The 17,717-nt window shown below is 33.2% G+C and overlaps 1 protein-coding gene across 1 annotated transcript in view; it reads left to right on the top strand.

Moving 5' to 3' along the window:
• ACER3 (alkaline ceramidase 3) overlaps window positions 1–17,717 on the top strand; it is a 108,768-nt gene that overhangs the window by 25,128 nt on the left and 65,923 nt on the right. Inside the window, exon 2 of the mRNA XM_016161498.2 lies at window positions 14,751–14,861. Coding sequence (XP_016016984.1) covers window positions 14,751–14,861 — 111 coding nt within the window. The remainder of the gene's footprint in view (window positions 1–14,750; window positions 14,862–17,717) is intronic.

Genomic DNA, 17,717 nt, shown 5'->3' with positions numbered 1-17,717 from the left:
AAAAACGGAAAGGAAATAGGGATTATCAAAATAATTTTCAGATTTTGTTCTTTCAGTAATGCCTGGTCATCCTGCGCATGGTTTAGAAACTCCTCTTTTTGACCTTTGGCTAAATCTAAAATCTTCATTTCACCAAGCATTTCTCCACAGAGTTAATACTGTCTTTCTTCCGTTGTTCTTCTGACTCTTGCCGTCTCCATCATGCTTATCTGTTTATTCTCAGTGTTGTTTATTCTCCCTGTTCAGCTCTTGTCTTTGAACCTTCTTCAAAGCAGCGTTATGTATACATAATGCTCCTTTTGCTATGAAAAGTCTTTCCCCACTATGAACTCTATCTCTTGTTAGGCTAGAGTTTATCTGAGCCACAAAGTACAGTGGAGTTCCCAAGTTCTTCTCTTATCTCCTTACCACTATGTACTTGGCCTTTCTTCACAAACCTAAAATTGTACATCATCTTGAATTTTATAGGAATGTTTTTATTTTTACAATATGTGGTTTTAAAATATTTTTGTCATAACTCACATGCAGTAAAGTGAAAGTGTAATGTCTGTTTTTAAAAATAATGTGAAAAACCAGTTTTAATAAATTAATTTTTGAAGCTACTATATGTGTGCCAAAGAAAATAGAATGACTCCTGTATTAATGTAAAAATTCTTCTTCAGGTATATCTCAAGTGTGACTTCCTTACTGAAGCCCCTTTTGGGTTCCCTCCCTCCCCCTAAGTATGTCATTTATGTTCTTTGGTCCTGCCTTTCTTCCTTGCTAGTTGTTTACCTGTCTGTCTTTCTTACTAAATTGTACATATACTTCCTCAGGACAGGAACCAGGGTTATTCACTTACTAACCTTTTTTCCCATCTCCCAGCTCAGTACTTTGCCAATAGAAAATGCTTAATAAATGTTTGTTAAATTGAACTGAATTTGTATTTATCACTTTTTAAAGGAAGACTTATAGCAGGTTCTCAAATAATGTTGTTACTCAGCGTTTGTTTTGTGATGTTGATGAGAAAAAAGTTCAATTCCAGGCTGGGACAACTGACTGTATGACATATGCATGTTCTCCCCACATCTGCATCTCTGCATCTGGCTTTCTCTCACATCTCAAAAATGTGAATGTTAGGTTAATTGGCATATCTGTATTGTCCCAGTCTGAGTGAGTGTGGGTGGGTATGTGTGTGAGTGGCCCTGTAGTAGAGTAGAAGGGCGTCTTGTCCAAGGTGGGTTCCCGCCTTTCGTCCTGAGCTGCAGGGATAGGCTCTGGCCACCTGCGACTGAACCTGAATAAGTTGTTTGGAAAAGAACTATCTTACTTGTTTCTCTTCATCTTTCCTAAATGTATGTACAGCTCACACTTATTTAATTGTTTAACATTAGAAGCGTTTGGGGGCTTAACATAGAAGTTCGGTGGTGTTTTTGTGATCAGAAATATGCTGTAGGAACTTAATTCTTGTTTATATCAATTAGCCCATGGTAATTGGCTAATTGGTTTACTTATACATCATTTCACTTAGAGTCACAGTTTCCAAGAATCTATTGATGCCATTAAGTGAGGACTTAACTGTACCTGTGTTAGCTTCTTGTTTTTAATCTGCTATCAGTCTTAATTAAAAACTAGTACCCGGTACTATAACATGCATTTATATATGATTTTTAAAAAATTTTTGAACGAACCAGAGCATCCTACAATTTTCTTTGTTATTTATTGGTCTAGATTAGGGGGCAAACACTCTCCCTTGTGACAGCTGTTCTTGAGCTGGTCCAAGTACAAGAATTTTTCCCAGGAAGCATTTCTTAACATAGCATGATTGTGGAAGTTCCTGTATAGTGTTCAATGGATCATTCTCCTATCAGAAGTGATCTTTATATGCATTATTTGGCCATATTCATTGTTTTAATCATGTTTATTTATTTAAATAATTTAAATATTATTGGTCCCCCTCATACACTTTACAGGTCAGGAAAGTAAAGCTTAAGCATACATAAGTGGCCCACGTTCATACAGCAAGGAAGTGGTAGTAGGTATGAACAAAATGTTGCCTATTGTAAATCAAGGAGATTAAGTTGGATGATTTCCCTGTCTTCTTCGATCTCTGAAGTCTCTGAAGTTCTGGGAATTTTAACATTATTTGAACATTTGCATAAGCAGTAAAATATTTGACAAAATGCTTTGGGGAGACTCAGACCAGTTATTGCTTTCATCTAGCTCATTTGCTCACTGCGTAGGAGGGCTCCGCACAGTGGCAATAAGCAGTATAGATCATTTTTTTAGCTTCACCAGGCTTTAATACTTCTATTTTTTTAATCCTTAGCTCTGGATGGTGGTTATACAACTGAAATACAACTGACCTCTAGATTGTCTATCTACTTGCCCCAGGGCTCGGTGTTTTCTGCCAGTCCCAAGAACTATTAAGACTGTTGCACACACTTTGAGCACACTGGCTCCACCTACAGTCATTGCGGAGGCAAACATCTTCCTATAGCATCTTCATGCAGAGTTGTTTCAAATCTACTCTTATGCACATTGCCTTTTTCTCCTGACTTTTCTAAGCTTTTACTATTTGCCTTTTTTTTTTTTGCTTGAAAAAGATGACTTTACCTATTAAGAAGTCTTGAAGTTATTAGAATATTGTCAACCTCACCTATAAATTGTATTTGGGGGGGAGAATACAAAGAGATTGTGTTTGGGGTATAAAACTATCATAGTTTTCATTTTTTAAAAAATTTCTTAAGTCTCTGTCCAAACCAAATTTCCCTCTAGAAAAAAAGAGATTTTTTTACTTTAATGTTTTAGTACACTATTGCATGGTATGTAAATATATCTCTAGTTTTTATTTCCAGAAAAAAAAACTGTTTTAATTGAATTTCCTGGGAGTACTCCAAACCCAGTTAAACTCATAATAGAAGCAATTTAACCCTAATTTCCTATCATTCATTTATTTTATTAATATTTTAGTTTAAATTATAAAAACAATATAACCACATTGTAGAAAATGTGAGGGAAAAGGAGGAAAAATTATATTATTTTGCCATCTTAAATAAAACACCCATTCATATCATTTTGTTACTTGGGGAACCCTCACTAACCAAAGTTTTGCCCAATCATAATTGGTAAAAAACATAGTTTTATAATTGTGCTAGATATCAATTTATTACCTCTCAGCTCCAAATTCAGTATTCATTGCCTCCTCTGTTTCCTTTGACAGCTGGCAGGAAATTAAACTTTGTCAGTGGAGGGCACTTGCGAGACATTGCAGTAGGAAATGATGTTTCTTCCTGGTTCTGCTGTGCTGGCAGAGTGGCTTCTCCAGTGCGTGAGTCTTGCTGCGTAAGTGGCTTATCCAGTGTCTATCTGGTACAATGCATGAGGCTTCCCTAGTACCTAGATCTTGAAGCTTAGTCAGCGTCTCCAGTGCCAGCTCCTGCAGAATACTGTAGTCAGCAGCACCTAGTGCCATTAACTGCCCCCTCGATGTGATCAGATTTCCCTGGCACCCTGGAGGGCAGATTAAGGACAAATACTGGAGTGGATTTTCAGTAAGCTCTGTAGGTGTGGCACTACAGCACCTTCCCTGGTGTTGTGTGAGCCATGGTCATCCATTCTCCAATGAGGTCTGGATCTCAGCCCTGGCAGAGACCTCTTCTTTTAGTGTTCTGTTTCCATCTTAGGAGTACTTCTGCTATTTCTATATTCTGTTGAGTTCTCTTTACTTCTTATTAAGTCAATCCCTCATTACTCTGATTCCCTCTTAAAGTTAATGATTCTTTATAGTAATCTTTAACGGTTCAGATTATTCTGTGGTTTATCTCTCTTGGTTGGACCCTTACTATTTTTTAACCAAAAATATCCAGTCCATGATCATTTTATGTGCATTCTTTTTGTTCAGTAAAGTTAAATTATCTAACATTTATTTATCTTCTTATTTACAAAGCAATTTCATATCTATTCTGCAAGTCAACTTTTTAAAAAAAAAGTCTTATTTTTTCTTCTCGACATTATAGTCTTAGTTTGACTCTATAGTCTTATCTTCTGGACATTTATAGTCTTTTTGCCTTTGTGGTTAATTCTTTTTGTGTCTTTTTTAAAAACTCATTGCCACTCCAAGATCTGAAGATGTTCTCCCATGTTTTCTTCTAAAAGTTATACTGTTTTACCTTTCACATTTAGATTTGCAGTGTATCTGAATTTATTTTTGAGTAAGAAGTGTGAGCTTGGTGTCCAGACTAACATTTTATCCATGCGAATGCCCAGCTGATCCAGTACCTTTTATTGAATAGACCATCTTCTCTATACTACACTGCAGGGTCATGTTTGTCTAAATGGAGGGACTGTAAACGTTATTTTGTTCTTGGAATCTTAACTGTTCTATTGTCTTATTTGTTTATCCTTGCTAATAGGACTTGATATCTAATAGTGTAAATACTCATTTAGTTGTTATTACTCAAGATTGTCTTGACTCTTCTTTGCTTTTTAGTTTTCATGTAAAATTTAGAATCAGCTTATAAATTTGCACTCAAAAAAACTTGTTGGGAATTTTATTAGTATCGTGTCTAACATTGTCTTTTTGTTAGATTTGTACCTAGGTATGTGACATGTTTTGATGCTATTGAAGTTTTAACTGTAGCTCCACAGCTATAGTTACAGGTTCAAGCTGTCAGCCTGAGTTAAGAGTCAAAAATGTCTTTGATCTAAAACTATCTTTACTTAGCTTTATAGAGTGATATAGTAAGTATAGCATCTTTATCTGATCTGGATGCCCAATAACTACCAAGATACACAGATTCAAGTATAAAGAATCCTTCAGGAGTCTAGGCAAAAAAGTGAGTCATCTACAATAGAAAATTCAGGCTAGCTTCCAACTTCTCCATAGTAATGTTCAATCTGGAAGACAACAGCACAGTACTTTTGAAAGAAAGAGAGACCCCAGAATTTTATAGCTAAGTCATCTTTTAACTATAAAGACAAAAGATAATATTTGAAAGCACTCAAAAAATCAGAGAATGCAGCATGTATAAATTCTTTTAAAAACTATATGAAAATCATGGTGAATTGAAATAAGTTAAACTTGGTTAAAAAAATAAAAAGGCAAGATGGAAAGAAAAGCCATAGGAAAAAAGACCGGTGGTAGGGACTGCATCCATTTGAAGAGAGAACTGAGGCTAAAAACAAGATGAACATAGAATTACCATATGACTCCGGAATTCCACTCCTCGGTATGTATACCCAAGATAATTGAAAACATGTCCACACAAAAACTTGTGTATGAATGTTCATAGTAGCATTATTAATAATAGCCAAAGAAACAACCTAGATGTGCAAGGATGGATATAAAAACAAAATGTGGTATATCCATACAGTGGGCTATTTGGCAATAAAAAAGAATGAAGCTGTAGATACATGCCTGCTTCAACATGGATGAACCTTGAAAACATTATGGTGAGACAAAAGACTACGTATTATATGATTTCGTTGATATGAAATGTCCAGAATAGCCAAATCTATAGAGATAGAAAGTAGATTAGTGGTTGCCAGGGACTGAGGCCAAGGGGAAATATGGGAAGGGACTGCTAATGGGTCTGGGGTTTCATTTGGGGCTCATGAAAATATTTTAAATTAGTAATGATGGTTGCACAAATCTCTGAATATATTAAAAACCATTGAGTTGTACGCACGAAAAAGGTAAATTTTAGGATATGTAAATTTTGTCTTATTAAAGCTATTACATAAAAAAGGGTGGAAAATGTGGTTTATAGAACTAAATAAAAATCCCTGACAATGTGAAATTTATAGTCCTTGACAATGTGGAAATGACTAATAAAAATCAATAAGTAGGGGAAAGGAGATGGGAGGAAATTGAAGAGTGTGAATTTTTTTATGTTTCACAGCCAGGATTCATTTGCTATAAAAATTAAATGTAAAAATCAGGACTCTAATTGTTTTCATATTCAGTTTTGCTTTCTTTTCTTTCATTAAATTAAGATATATTTAGTAGTTTTTTTTTTAAACAGTATGTCTAATAGCCTATAAAACTTTGCCTTTTCTTAATGGACCAAGAAGATGTGGTACATATATACAAAGGACTATTACTCAGCCATGAAAAAGAATAAAACTTTGCCATTTGTGATGACGTGAATGAACCTAGAGGGTATTATTATAAGTGAAATAAGTCAGACAGAGTAAGACAAATACCGTATGATTTCACTTATATATGGTATCTAAAAAATGATAAACAAAACAAACTCATAGATATAGAGAACAAATTGATGGTTGCCAGATGAAAGGAGGTTTGGGACGATGAGATTAAGAAGTGAAAAAGGAGAACTTAAGAAGTACAGGTGGCAGTTAGAAAAATAGTCACAGGGATATAAAGTACAGCATAGAAAATATAGTCAAAATATTGTAATAATGCATGATATCATGTGCGTACTAGACTTATCAGGATGATCACTAAAGTTATATAAATGTCTGACCACTATACTGTACACCTGAAACTAATATCATATTGTATGTCAACTGTAATTGAAAAAAAAAAATAAACTCTTTACTTTTTCTTTTTTAATTCGTCCATTCATTTCTCTATATATGTAAAGCTTATCAAATATTAATGCTGATAATTTCTAGGTGTTGGGGATGTTTAATGATTTAATTTTTCTTACACTTTTCTAAATTACTTAAATTTTTTACAATAAACATTTGTCACTTTTAAAAGAGAGAAGTTACTCTTAAATAAAGCTACCATCCACTGTGACCATCATTAAATCAAAAAATTAAGAAACACATAATTTTATGAATAATACCAGAAGATAAGGGAGACACTACTATATTCAGGTTTCAGCATGCATGCATAGATTTATTCATTTTACCAGACTTTCCTGAGTACCTGCCCTTATCTTTGGTATTGTGCCAAGTGAAAAACATAGAAGTATGAGTGAGACTGCCCCTCAAAAGTTTACAGTCTAATAAAACATCTTATTACATTTCTTTGGATCACTCTATTATTAAAATGTTTTGCCTTATATTGAGCAGAAATCTGCCTCTCCATAACGTTATCGATTTTAGTTTTGATATTGTACAGCCACAAGACTCATTCACCTTTAGTTTAACAATTCAGATATTTGACTCTAGCAATCATGCCATTCCCCACTTGACATGTTTTATTTATTGAGTAAATGATTCCTTTATTTTAGTCTTTTCTTTCAGAAAAGACTTGTGGTTTGCAAATCCTCATTCTAACTTGTAATTTTCTTAATTGAGTTTCATGTACTTTCTAGGACCCTCCCCTACCCACTGCCTCTAGGTTATTTAAAATGTATTTCTGACGTCATAGTATTGACATCTCAGCTGAATTTAATATTAGATGTTCCTTTGGGCATGTTTCAATTCCCTTATCTCAGTCATCAGTAAAGATTTTCATTAGTTTGAATCCTAGGACTCCCTGAATGGTACAATATTCAACATCTTCTACAGGTTTACTTAAAGCTATTTAGATCTAAAACTTTCCATCTGTCTAGCTTCACACCTTATATTTTCATACTCCATCTAGGCAAATAACTTTGCTATTTGTACAATTTGAAATTTACTTTAAAACACTTTTAATAGAATTCTCTCACATAATTTTTAAAATATTAATAAGGACCTTTCTATGCAAACATTTTGCTAATGCATTTAAGGGGAGAAACATTGGCTGTAAGGGTAGATAAATATGGAATAAAATCTTGGCTCTGCCATTTGCTTACTGTAAAAACTTGGATAAATTATATACTTTCTTAGCCTGACTTTATTTTTTGTATAATGGGGCACTAATACTTCACAAAGTTATTGAGAGAAGCAAATAAGTTGGCACTTGTACAATGTGAGGTCCAGTACCTGGTACTTAATAGGCTATTGGTAGGTTTTAGTTCCTTTCTCTCCTTTCAGGATCTAGCTCAAATGTTACCACATCTATGAAAGTATCCCCATCTATTGTATTCTCTTTCCTAAAAGTTTCTTTAATTTTTGTTTTATCAAAGTAATACATTTAAAAAAATAGATAAAAATCCATCTAGTATTAAAAGACTTGTAACAAAACCAGAAAGCAGTGCCATTCCATAACTCTTTCCTCTCTATCCTCCAGTTCTACTCCTCAGAGGCAAAACATTAAAAAAACAAAACAAAACTTTTTCGAAGTATAGTTGACACATAATATAATGCATGTATTTAAAGTGTACAAAATTATGTTTTGACATATGTGTACATATGTGAAAACATCACCACAGTCAAGATGGTAAACGTATCTATCATCTCCAGGTTTCCTCATGTCCCTCTATAAGCCCTCTTTCTCCATCCCACTGTCTCCTTTACCCCAGCACTACCCCACAACCACTGATATGCTTTCTTTGACACTATAGGTTAGTTTGTATTTTCTAGACTTTTATATATGAACTGTTTTAATCCTTGTCTGCTAATTCTGTCATTAGTGTACATTATGGATTGGTTTCAGTTGATTATTTTTCTCATTATGGATTGTGTTTGTTCCTTCTTTGTATGCCTGATAATCTTTGATTGGATGCCAGACATTGTGTTTCTTACCTTACTGGGACCTGGATATTTTTCGTATTATCAAATATAGTCTTCGATTTTGTTCTAGGGTTAAGTTACTTGGAAATCGTTTAATCCTTTTGGATTCTTCCCCCACGCGCCCCCCCACCCCCGCAGCTTGATTGAGGTATAGATGAAATATAATGTTCCGTTAGTTTAAGGTGTATAGCATATTAATTTGATACATTTACACATAGTAAAATTATTACCAGTATGGCATTAGCTAACACCTCTAGTCTGTCACATAATTACTGTTTTGTGTGTGTGTGTTGAAAACATTTAAGATCTACTCTTAGTAACTTTTAAGTATGTAATACAGTCTTATTAGCTATAATCACCATCTTGTGCATTAGCTCTCCAGAACTTGTTAATCATATAAGTGGAAGTTTGTATTCTTTGACCAATATCTCCCCATTTCCTTCACTCCCAGCCCCTGGTAACCATCACTCTATTCTCTATTTCTGAGTTTGGCTCTTTTAGATTTCAAATACACTTTATATTATACAATATTTGTCTTTCTCTGTCTGACATATTTCACTTAGCATAATTTCCTCAGGTTCATCTCAGTTATCACGAGATTTTTTTTTTCTCATGGCTTAATAATAATAATGTGCGTGCGCATGCGCGCGCGCGTGTGTGTGGGTGCGCGCGTGCGCGCATGCATGCGTATTACATTTTCTTATCCATTCTCTGTTGATGGACATTTAGGTTGTTTCCATGTCTTGGCTATTATAATGCTGCAGTGAACGTGGGGGTGCAGATATCTCTTTGAGATCCTGTTTTTATTTCTTTGGATATATACCAAGAAGTAGGATTGTGGGATTATATAGTAGTTTCATTTTTAATTTTTTGAGGAACCTCTATACTGTTTTCCATAGTGGCTGTACCACTTTACATTCCCTCCAAGAGTACACAAGAATTCCCTTTTCTCCACACCCTCACCAACACTTGTTTTCTCTTGTGTTTTTGATGATAGCCATCCTAAGTATGAGAGGATATCTCATTGTGCTTTTGATTTGCATTTCTCTGATGATTAGTGATGGTGAGCATCTTTTCATGTACTTGTTGATCAACTGTATGTCTTCTTTGGAAAAAATGTCTATTGAGGTCTTCTGCATATTTTTTAATCAGATTTTTTTTCTGTTGAATTCTGTGAGTTCTTTATAAATTTTGGATATTAACTACTTATTAGATATGATTTGCAAATATTTTCTTCCACTTTGAAGGTCGCTTGTTCATTTTGTTGATTGTTTCTTTTATTATGCAAAAGCTTATTAGTACAATGGGGTCTCAGTTATTTATTTTTGCTTTTGTTGTTTGTGCTTTTGGTGTGATACCCAAATTATTGCCAAGACCGATGTTTAGGAGCTTTACTGCCATATTTTCTTCTAGGAGTTTTACAGTTTCAGGTCTTATGCTTATGTCTTTAATCCATTTTGAGTTCATTTTTATGAGTAGTATAAAGTCATTCTTCTATATGTGGTTACCCTGTTTTCCCAACACTGTTTATTGAAGAGACTATCCTTACCTTGAGTGTTTTTTGCTCTCTTGTCAAATATTAGTTGACTATATATGTGATGGTTTATTTCTGGGCTCTCAATTTTGTTCCAGTGATGTATGCATACGTTTTTATGCCAGTGCCACTACTATTTTTATTACTATAGCTTTGTAGTATAGTTTGAAATCAGGAAGTTGTTATGCCTCTGGCTTTGTTTTTTCTCAGGTTTTCTTTGGCTATTCAAGGTTTTTTGTGGCTCAGTATAAATTTTAGGATTTTTTTTTCTATTTCTATGAAAAATGCCTTTGGAATTTTGATAGAGGTTTTATTTAATCTATAGATGGCTTTGGGTAATATGGAAAATTTAAAAATATTAATTCTGACAATCTATGAACATGCGATATCAAAGTCTTATAGATTTCAGTGCACAGATTTTTCACCTCCTTGGTTAAATTTACCCATAAGTATTTTACTGATTTTAATATTGTGAATTGGATTGTTTCTTTTTCAGATGTTTTGTTGTATAGAAATACAATCATTTTCTGTATATTGATTTTGTATCCTACAACTTTACTGAATTCATTGAGTAGTTGTAGAAGTTTTTTGGTGGAATCTTAGAATTTTCTAAATGTGAGATTATATCATCTGCAAAGATGATTTTACTTCTTTTCCCATTCAGATGCTTTTCATTTCTTTTTCTTGCCTGATTCATCTGGCTAGTATTTCCAATACTACATCAAATAGGACTACTGAGAGTGGAAACCCTTTTCTTGTTCCTTATCTTAGAGGGAAAGCTTTCATCCTTTCACTGTTAAGTGCGATGCTGGCTGTGGGTTTGTCATATATGGCCTTTGTTGTGTTAGATATATTCCTTCTCTACCCAATTTGTTGAGCATTTTTATAACAAGAGGATATTGTATTTTGTCAGATTCCTCTATTGAGATGACCATATGAATTTTATTATTTATGTGGTATATCACATTTATTGATTCGCATCTGTTGAACCATCCTTGCACACAGGGATGAATCCTACTTGGTCATAGTGTATGATCCTTTTAATGTGCTATTAAATTTTATTTGCTAATATTTTGTTGAGAATTTTGCATCTATATTTAACAGGGATATTGGTCTGTAATTTTCCTTATCTGACTTTGGTATCAGGATAATGCTAGACTCATAAAATGAATTTGGAAGTATTCCCTCTTCTATTTTTTGGTAGTTTGAGAAGATTTGGTGTTAATTCTTTTAAGTGTTTGGTAGAATTCAACAGTGAAACCACTTGTCCTCAGCTTTTCTGTGCTGAGAAGTTTTTGATTACTGATTCAAACTCCTCGCTATTAGTCTGTTCAGATGTTCTATTTCTTCCTGATTAGTCTTGGTGGATTGGATTGTATATATCAAGGAATTTATCTATTTCTCCTAGGTTTTTTGTTGGCATATAATTGTAAAAAGGAGACTCAAAGTTGAAATGAAAGAGAACGTGCAATGAATACTGCAGGAATACAAAGGACCATGAGAGATTACTATGAACAATTATATGCCAACAAATAACATTCTCGTTCATTTCAACTTTATTTGAGTCTTCTTTTTTTTCTGAGTTAGTCTAGCTAAAGGTTTGTTAATTTTGTTTTTCTATATTAAAAAAAAAACAAAATGAAATTGATCTATTTCATTTATTTCCACTATGATCTTTATTTCTTTTCTTCTCCTAGCTTTGGGCTTTGTTCTTTTTTAGTTCTTTGAGGTGTAAAGTTAAGTTGTCTATTTGAGATTTTTCTTTTTTCTTAGTGTAAGTGTTTGTTGCTATAAATTTCCCTCTTAGAACTGTTTTAGCTGCATCTCGTAAGTTTTGGTGTGTTGTGTTTTTCTTTGTCCTATTTGGTTGTTCAGGAGTATGTTGTTTAATTTCTATATATTTGTGAATTTGTAGTTTTCCTCCTGTTATTGATTCCTAGTTTTATACCATTGTGGTTGGAAAAGATACTTCGTATGATTTCAGTTTTATTAAAATTTGCTGAGACTTGTTTTATAAGCTATTATATGATCTATCCTGGAGAATATTTCAAATGTGCTTGATGAGAATGTGTATTCTTTTGCTCTTGGATGGAATGTTTAAGTCTGTTAGGTTCATTTGGCCTCAGGTATAGTCGAATTCCAACTTTTCTATACAGTAGTCACCCCTTATTGGTGGTTTCGCTTTCTGCAGTTTTAATTACCCTCTGTCAACTGCAGTCTGAATGTATTAATGGAAAATTCCAGAAACAAACCGTTCATAAGTTTTAAATTGCATGCCATTCTGAGTAATGTAATAAACTGTCTCATTACCCTGCTCTGTCCTATGAATCATGCTTTATTCAGTGTATTTATCCTGTATATGCTACCAACCCATTAGTCACTTAGTAGACATCTCTGTTATCAGATTGACTAAGGTGGTATTGCAGTGCTTGTGTTCAGGTTACCCTTATTTTACTTAACAGTGGCCCCAAGGCACAAAAGTAGTGATTCTAGCAATTTGGATATGCCAAAGAGAAGCCATAAACTTTATCATTGATATGTATGTATATGAAAAAATCATAGCATATATAGGGTTCTGTACTATTCATGGTTTTTTTGAGGGAGGTGGGAAGAGTCTTGAAATATATCCTCTACAGATAAGGGGGTTCTAGTATATTGATTTTTGTCTTAATAATCTATTCACTTTTAAAAGTAGGGTTTTGAAGTCTCTTACTATTATTGTATTGTTCTCTATTTCCTCTTTTGGATTTGTTAGTATTTGCTTAACATATTTAGGTGCTGTGATGTTGGGAGCATATATATTTACAATTGTTATATTCTCTTGAAAATTTAACACTTTATTACGTAATCTTCTTTGTATCTCCTATAGTTTTTGTTTTTTAAGTCTGTTTTCTCTGATATAAATGTAGCTATTCCTGGTTTGGTTTTTTTTTTTTTTTTTTTTTTTTGGTTTTCATTTGCATGGAATATCTGTTTCCATTCATTCACTTTGAACCAATGTATCTCTTTAAAACTGAAGTGAATCTCTTGAAGTATTTAATTCACTTACATTTAGAGTAATTATTGATAGTTTAAGACTTACTAATGCCTACTGAGGACTACTTATGCTTTTTTGGCTGTTTTGTGATTCCCTTCTTTCTTCTCTTGCTGCCTGCCTTGTGAATTGATTTTTCTGTAGCGGTATGCTTTGATTCCCTTCTCTTTATCTTATGCATATCTACTGTAGATTTTTGCTTTGTGGTTACCACAAAGCTTACATAAAACAACTTATGTCTTTTTTTACGCTGATAACTTCTCACATTAAAACTGTACCCTTTACTTCCCTCTTTTTAGGTTTTTGATGTCACAATTTACTTGGTTTTTATTGTGTACTCGTTAACAAATTATTGTAGCTGCAGTTATTTTTAGTACTTTTGTTCTTTTATCTTTATGCTAGAGTGGTTAATACACCATGATATTACAGTATTAGTGGTCTGAATTTGACTACATATTTACCTTCATCAGTGTATTGTATATTTTCATGTTGTTAAGTAGCATCATCTCAATTCGGCTTGAAGATTTTGTTTTAGCACTGCTTTTGCTGTATCCCATTAATTTTGGTATGTTGTGGATTCATTTTAATTCATTTCTAGGTATTTTCACATTTCTCTCGTGATTTCTTCTTTGATCCCTGGGTTGTTTAAGAATGTTTAAGTATTGTTTAATTTCCACAAATTTGTGAAATTTTCCACTTTTCCTTCTGTTATTTATTTCTAAATTCATTCTGTTGTGGTTGGAGGAGATACTTTATCTATCCATCTATCTATCTTTTAAAACCTATTGAGATTTAATGTACGGCCCAACATATAGTCTATCTTGGAATATGTTCCATGTGCACTTGAGAAGAATGTATATGCTATTGTTATAGAGTATTCTGTATATGCCCATTAACTGTTATTTGTCTTGATATCTTCTTCTATATTGAAAATCATTTATTTGGAACTTTGAATGTATTGTGCCACTTTATCCTACCCAGAATCAATTTAGAAAATAGTTTAGCCATTTCTCTCCCCATTTTTCTTCTTATTTCTGCTATTAGGATTTTTATTGTTTCTTTGCTATTCACGTTTGAGCTTTGTTTTTATAAAGACAATAACAAAGATCAGGTTAAGATTATTACTACATTGCCATAAAATACAAATATACAAATATCTTTTTCCATTCCACAAAAAATAAAATTTTTAAAAAGACATGAAAAATGCGGAACCTGATTTGTTGCCATTTGATTCAAAAGACAAAATTAACTCAGTCTTATATTTTTTCTTGACATTCTGTATCCACAGACCATCCTTTTAGTTGCATTATGTAAGCTGCCTTCTCCAACTCATTTTCTGCTGTATCTTTGAGGTTCTTTCTGAAATACTTCTACTTTTTCCCTTTAGAATTTAGTATTTCCTTTCCTGGATGCCTCTGTTTGAAATTCTTAGTTTCATTTGTCTGAAGGCATCTTTATTTACTTGGATCCTTGGGAAAAATTTTTGTTGAATAGAGCATTCACACTTAGCTGCTCATATCTTTTCACCATCTTTCTGAGAAGTCACCTGTTTAATTTTTGATAAGAGCCAGATGCATATATCTTTAAAGTAGTATTGATTATTTTCTTGCTTGTGTTTTTCTCCTACAGGGAATACAGTGAGTAACCTGATTATGATTATACCTCCAATTTTTGGTGCAATTCAAAGTATTAAAGATGGACTGGAAAAGCGGTACATTGCTTCTTATTTAGCACTCACAGGTATGTATAATTTTTATCTAAAAAAATGATGTACAGTATTCAGGCAATTTTTCTCATTCATTCCTAAAATTGGTTCTAAGTTTTGTGTTTATTACACAATTTGAACATATTCTGAGACTTCTAAATTAAAACTCTACAAATCTTGTAAGTAAATTGAACTATATTTTGAATAAAAAAATTTAAAAATCACAAAATACTTTAAGAAAAGAATAGAGATAATATAACAGATTCACCCATGTGCCTTATCACCAGCCTTTGTCAGATCTTAGCACTTTGCAATATTTATTTCAGGTCTTTCTTTCTTCTTTCTTAAAGAAATAAACTACAAATTATAGGTAAGATTGAAGCTCCCTTTGTTTTCCTACCTGATTTTATTCCCTTTATTCTCCTAGCACACCCTCCCACGTTTTTGTGTTTATACAACATATGTATGTATTATTAAAAAGTATATATAGTATGGTTTGCATATTTTTAAGACTTTTGTAAAGGACACTGTCCTGTATCTAACCTTTGTGACTTTTTCATATTCCTCTACTTTCTGTGAGGCAGGGATTGTGTCTTAGTTACCTTTGTATCCCTATTAGGTGGCAATTTAGTGGTCCTCAGTACATATTGGGTAGATGAATGAATGAATTTTACCAGAGCCTGAGATGGGAAAATCACTCTCTTATGTTCTTGCATTATCATCATAAAGACAAAAATAGCAAAGAAAATGGATTCTAGTTTGTTTCTTTGTATAACTTTCTAAATTAAACACAGTTTCTTTTGTTTTACCTCAAGGTAGATATTATTAACACATGGGCAAAAAGGACTTTTAATTAGTACAAAACTATAAGCTATAGTGTATCATATCAGATTCTACCATAATTAGGTTAGTCATTGTATATGAGAGACTGATTTCTGAATCTTTTCTTTATGCATGATGTTTTACGAAAGTTACTTGATCTATCTTCAAAAGAAAGACTTGTTCACAAACTTAGCTCTTTGCTTTATTTCCTGGGGTGTTTTAAGAATGTTTATAAAATATTAAATCACAGCCAGTAATAATAAGAATAAAAAGGGACAGGTTAAGAAGGAACAGAAATAAAACCATACTTAACCCACAGCTTTACTAAGAGAAAAACAATATTATGAACTTGAAATTGTTTTTAAGTAAGAAATAAACAGTAAATTCCAACAGAACTATATTTGATGTCTTAGACTTGGGGAGGATTTTAAAATTACATGGAAAAGAAGAGAGAGGTATTGAGGGCCTAATTTTGACAAAAACACCAATAGAAAGAAAAAGATCCACAATAAATATAAAATTTCTGAAAGCATTCTAAGACCTGGTAGATCACATTACTAGCTAAAGATAAGGGACTTGAAAGTATTTGAGACCTATGGTGGCAGTTTGGGAAAGGCATCACTTCTGGGAAAGAGATAACTAGAAAGGGGGGATACCCTTTTGAGACATGTTAGTTAAGGGAAAGAAGGAACTTAGAGGAATTAAGATCCTACTAAAACAATCAGACCCTTCTTTAACTGCCCCCCCATCAGTAAATAAATATGTATGAAAAAGGACATTGAACTTGACTGTTCTGACAAAAGGGGACAGTCTTGACTTACATTTTTTTAAGCCACCTAAAATCTTTACTCTTCCCAAAAATGGACCAAAAAAGCAGTGTATTTCCATGCAAAATTACTATAACAAGAAAACAGCCTATGGCCATGCCACCCTGAATAAGCCCAATCCTGTCTGATCTCAGAAGCTAAGTAGGGTCGGGCCTGGTTAGTACTCTTAGAATTTTCCAAGTTTCAAGTGATATTAGCTTAGTCATTAATTTTTATAAAGTCATAAAATTTGCTGTTAACGTTGGAGGTTGAAGAGTCAATGGTAATTAACATTCATAGAGCATTATATATGTTAGGCTCTGTGGAAAGTACATTAATTTATATGAAGTCATATAATACTCTCTACAAGCTATGAAGAACTCTGTAACCTCGTTTTATTTGAGAAGTAACTTGACCAAGATCACACAACTAGTAAATGGTGGACCTATACCTTGAACCCAGATCTTTATGCTTTTACAGCCATGAACCACATAACAACATTTTGGTCAACAAACTGCATATACGATAGTGGTCCCATTAGATTATAATGAAGCTTAAAAGTTCCTGTTGTCAAATGAACAGGACAAACAGAGACTCAGGGACATGGACAATGGACTAGTGGTTACCAGAGGGTAGGGAGTGGGGGAGGAGGGAAAAGGCAGACAGAGCAAAGAGTGTCAAATATAGGGGGTTGGAGGAGGGTAAAGTGAGTAAAGGGGATCAAATATATGGTAGCTGAAGGAAATTGGAATCTGAGTGGTAATCACAAAATAGAATATATAGATGTCAAATTATAATGTACACCTGAAAATTATATAATTGTGTTAACCAGTGTTATCCCAATAAACTTAAAAAAAAAAAGGTTCCTGCCGTCTAGGTCTAGTGACATCATAACTGGTGTAATGTTGTAGCACAATGCATTACTTATGTGTTAATGGTGATACTGGTGTAAACAGACCTATGCTGCTAGTCATGTAATATAGTACATAGAACTGTGTAATACTTGATAATGATAAATGACTATGTTACTGGTTTATGTATTTACTATATTATACTTTTTACAGTTATTTTAAAGTGTATGCTTTCTTTAAAAAAGTTTGTTGTAAAACAATATGCTGTGTTAAACTGGTATCAGCCTTATATATCTTGTGTTTACTATCTCTTGGTTGCATCATTTTCTTTTGTGTGTGATTTAATCTCATGTTTTGTTCATCATGGCCCAAAGCCATGTAAAACATTAACCACTGCTGACTCTGCCAGTAA

This window comes from Rousettus aegyptiacus, unplaced genomic scaffold (assembly GCF_014176215.1).
Source record: "Rousettus aegyptiacus isolate mRouAeg1 unplaced genomic scaffold, mRouAeg1.p scaffold_m13_p_5, whole genome shotgun sequence".
NCBI classification, from domain to species: Eukaryota; Metazoa; Chordata; class Mammalia; order Chiroptera; family Pteropodidae; genus Rousettus; species Rousettus aegyptiacus.
Note: the sequence above shows the minus strand (reverse complement) of the source record. Positions and strands in the feature narration are given on the sequence as shown.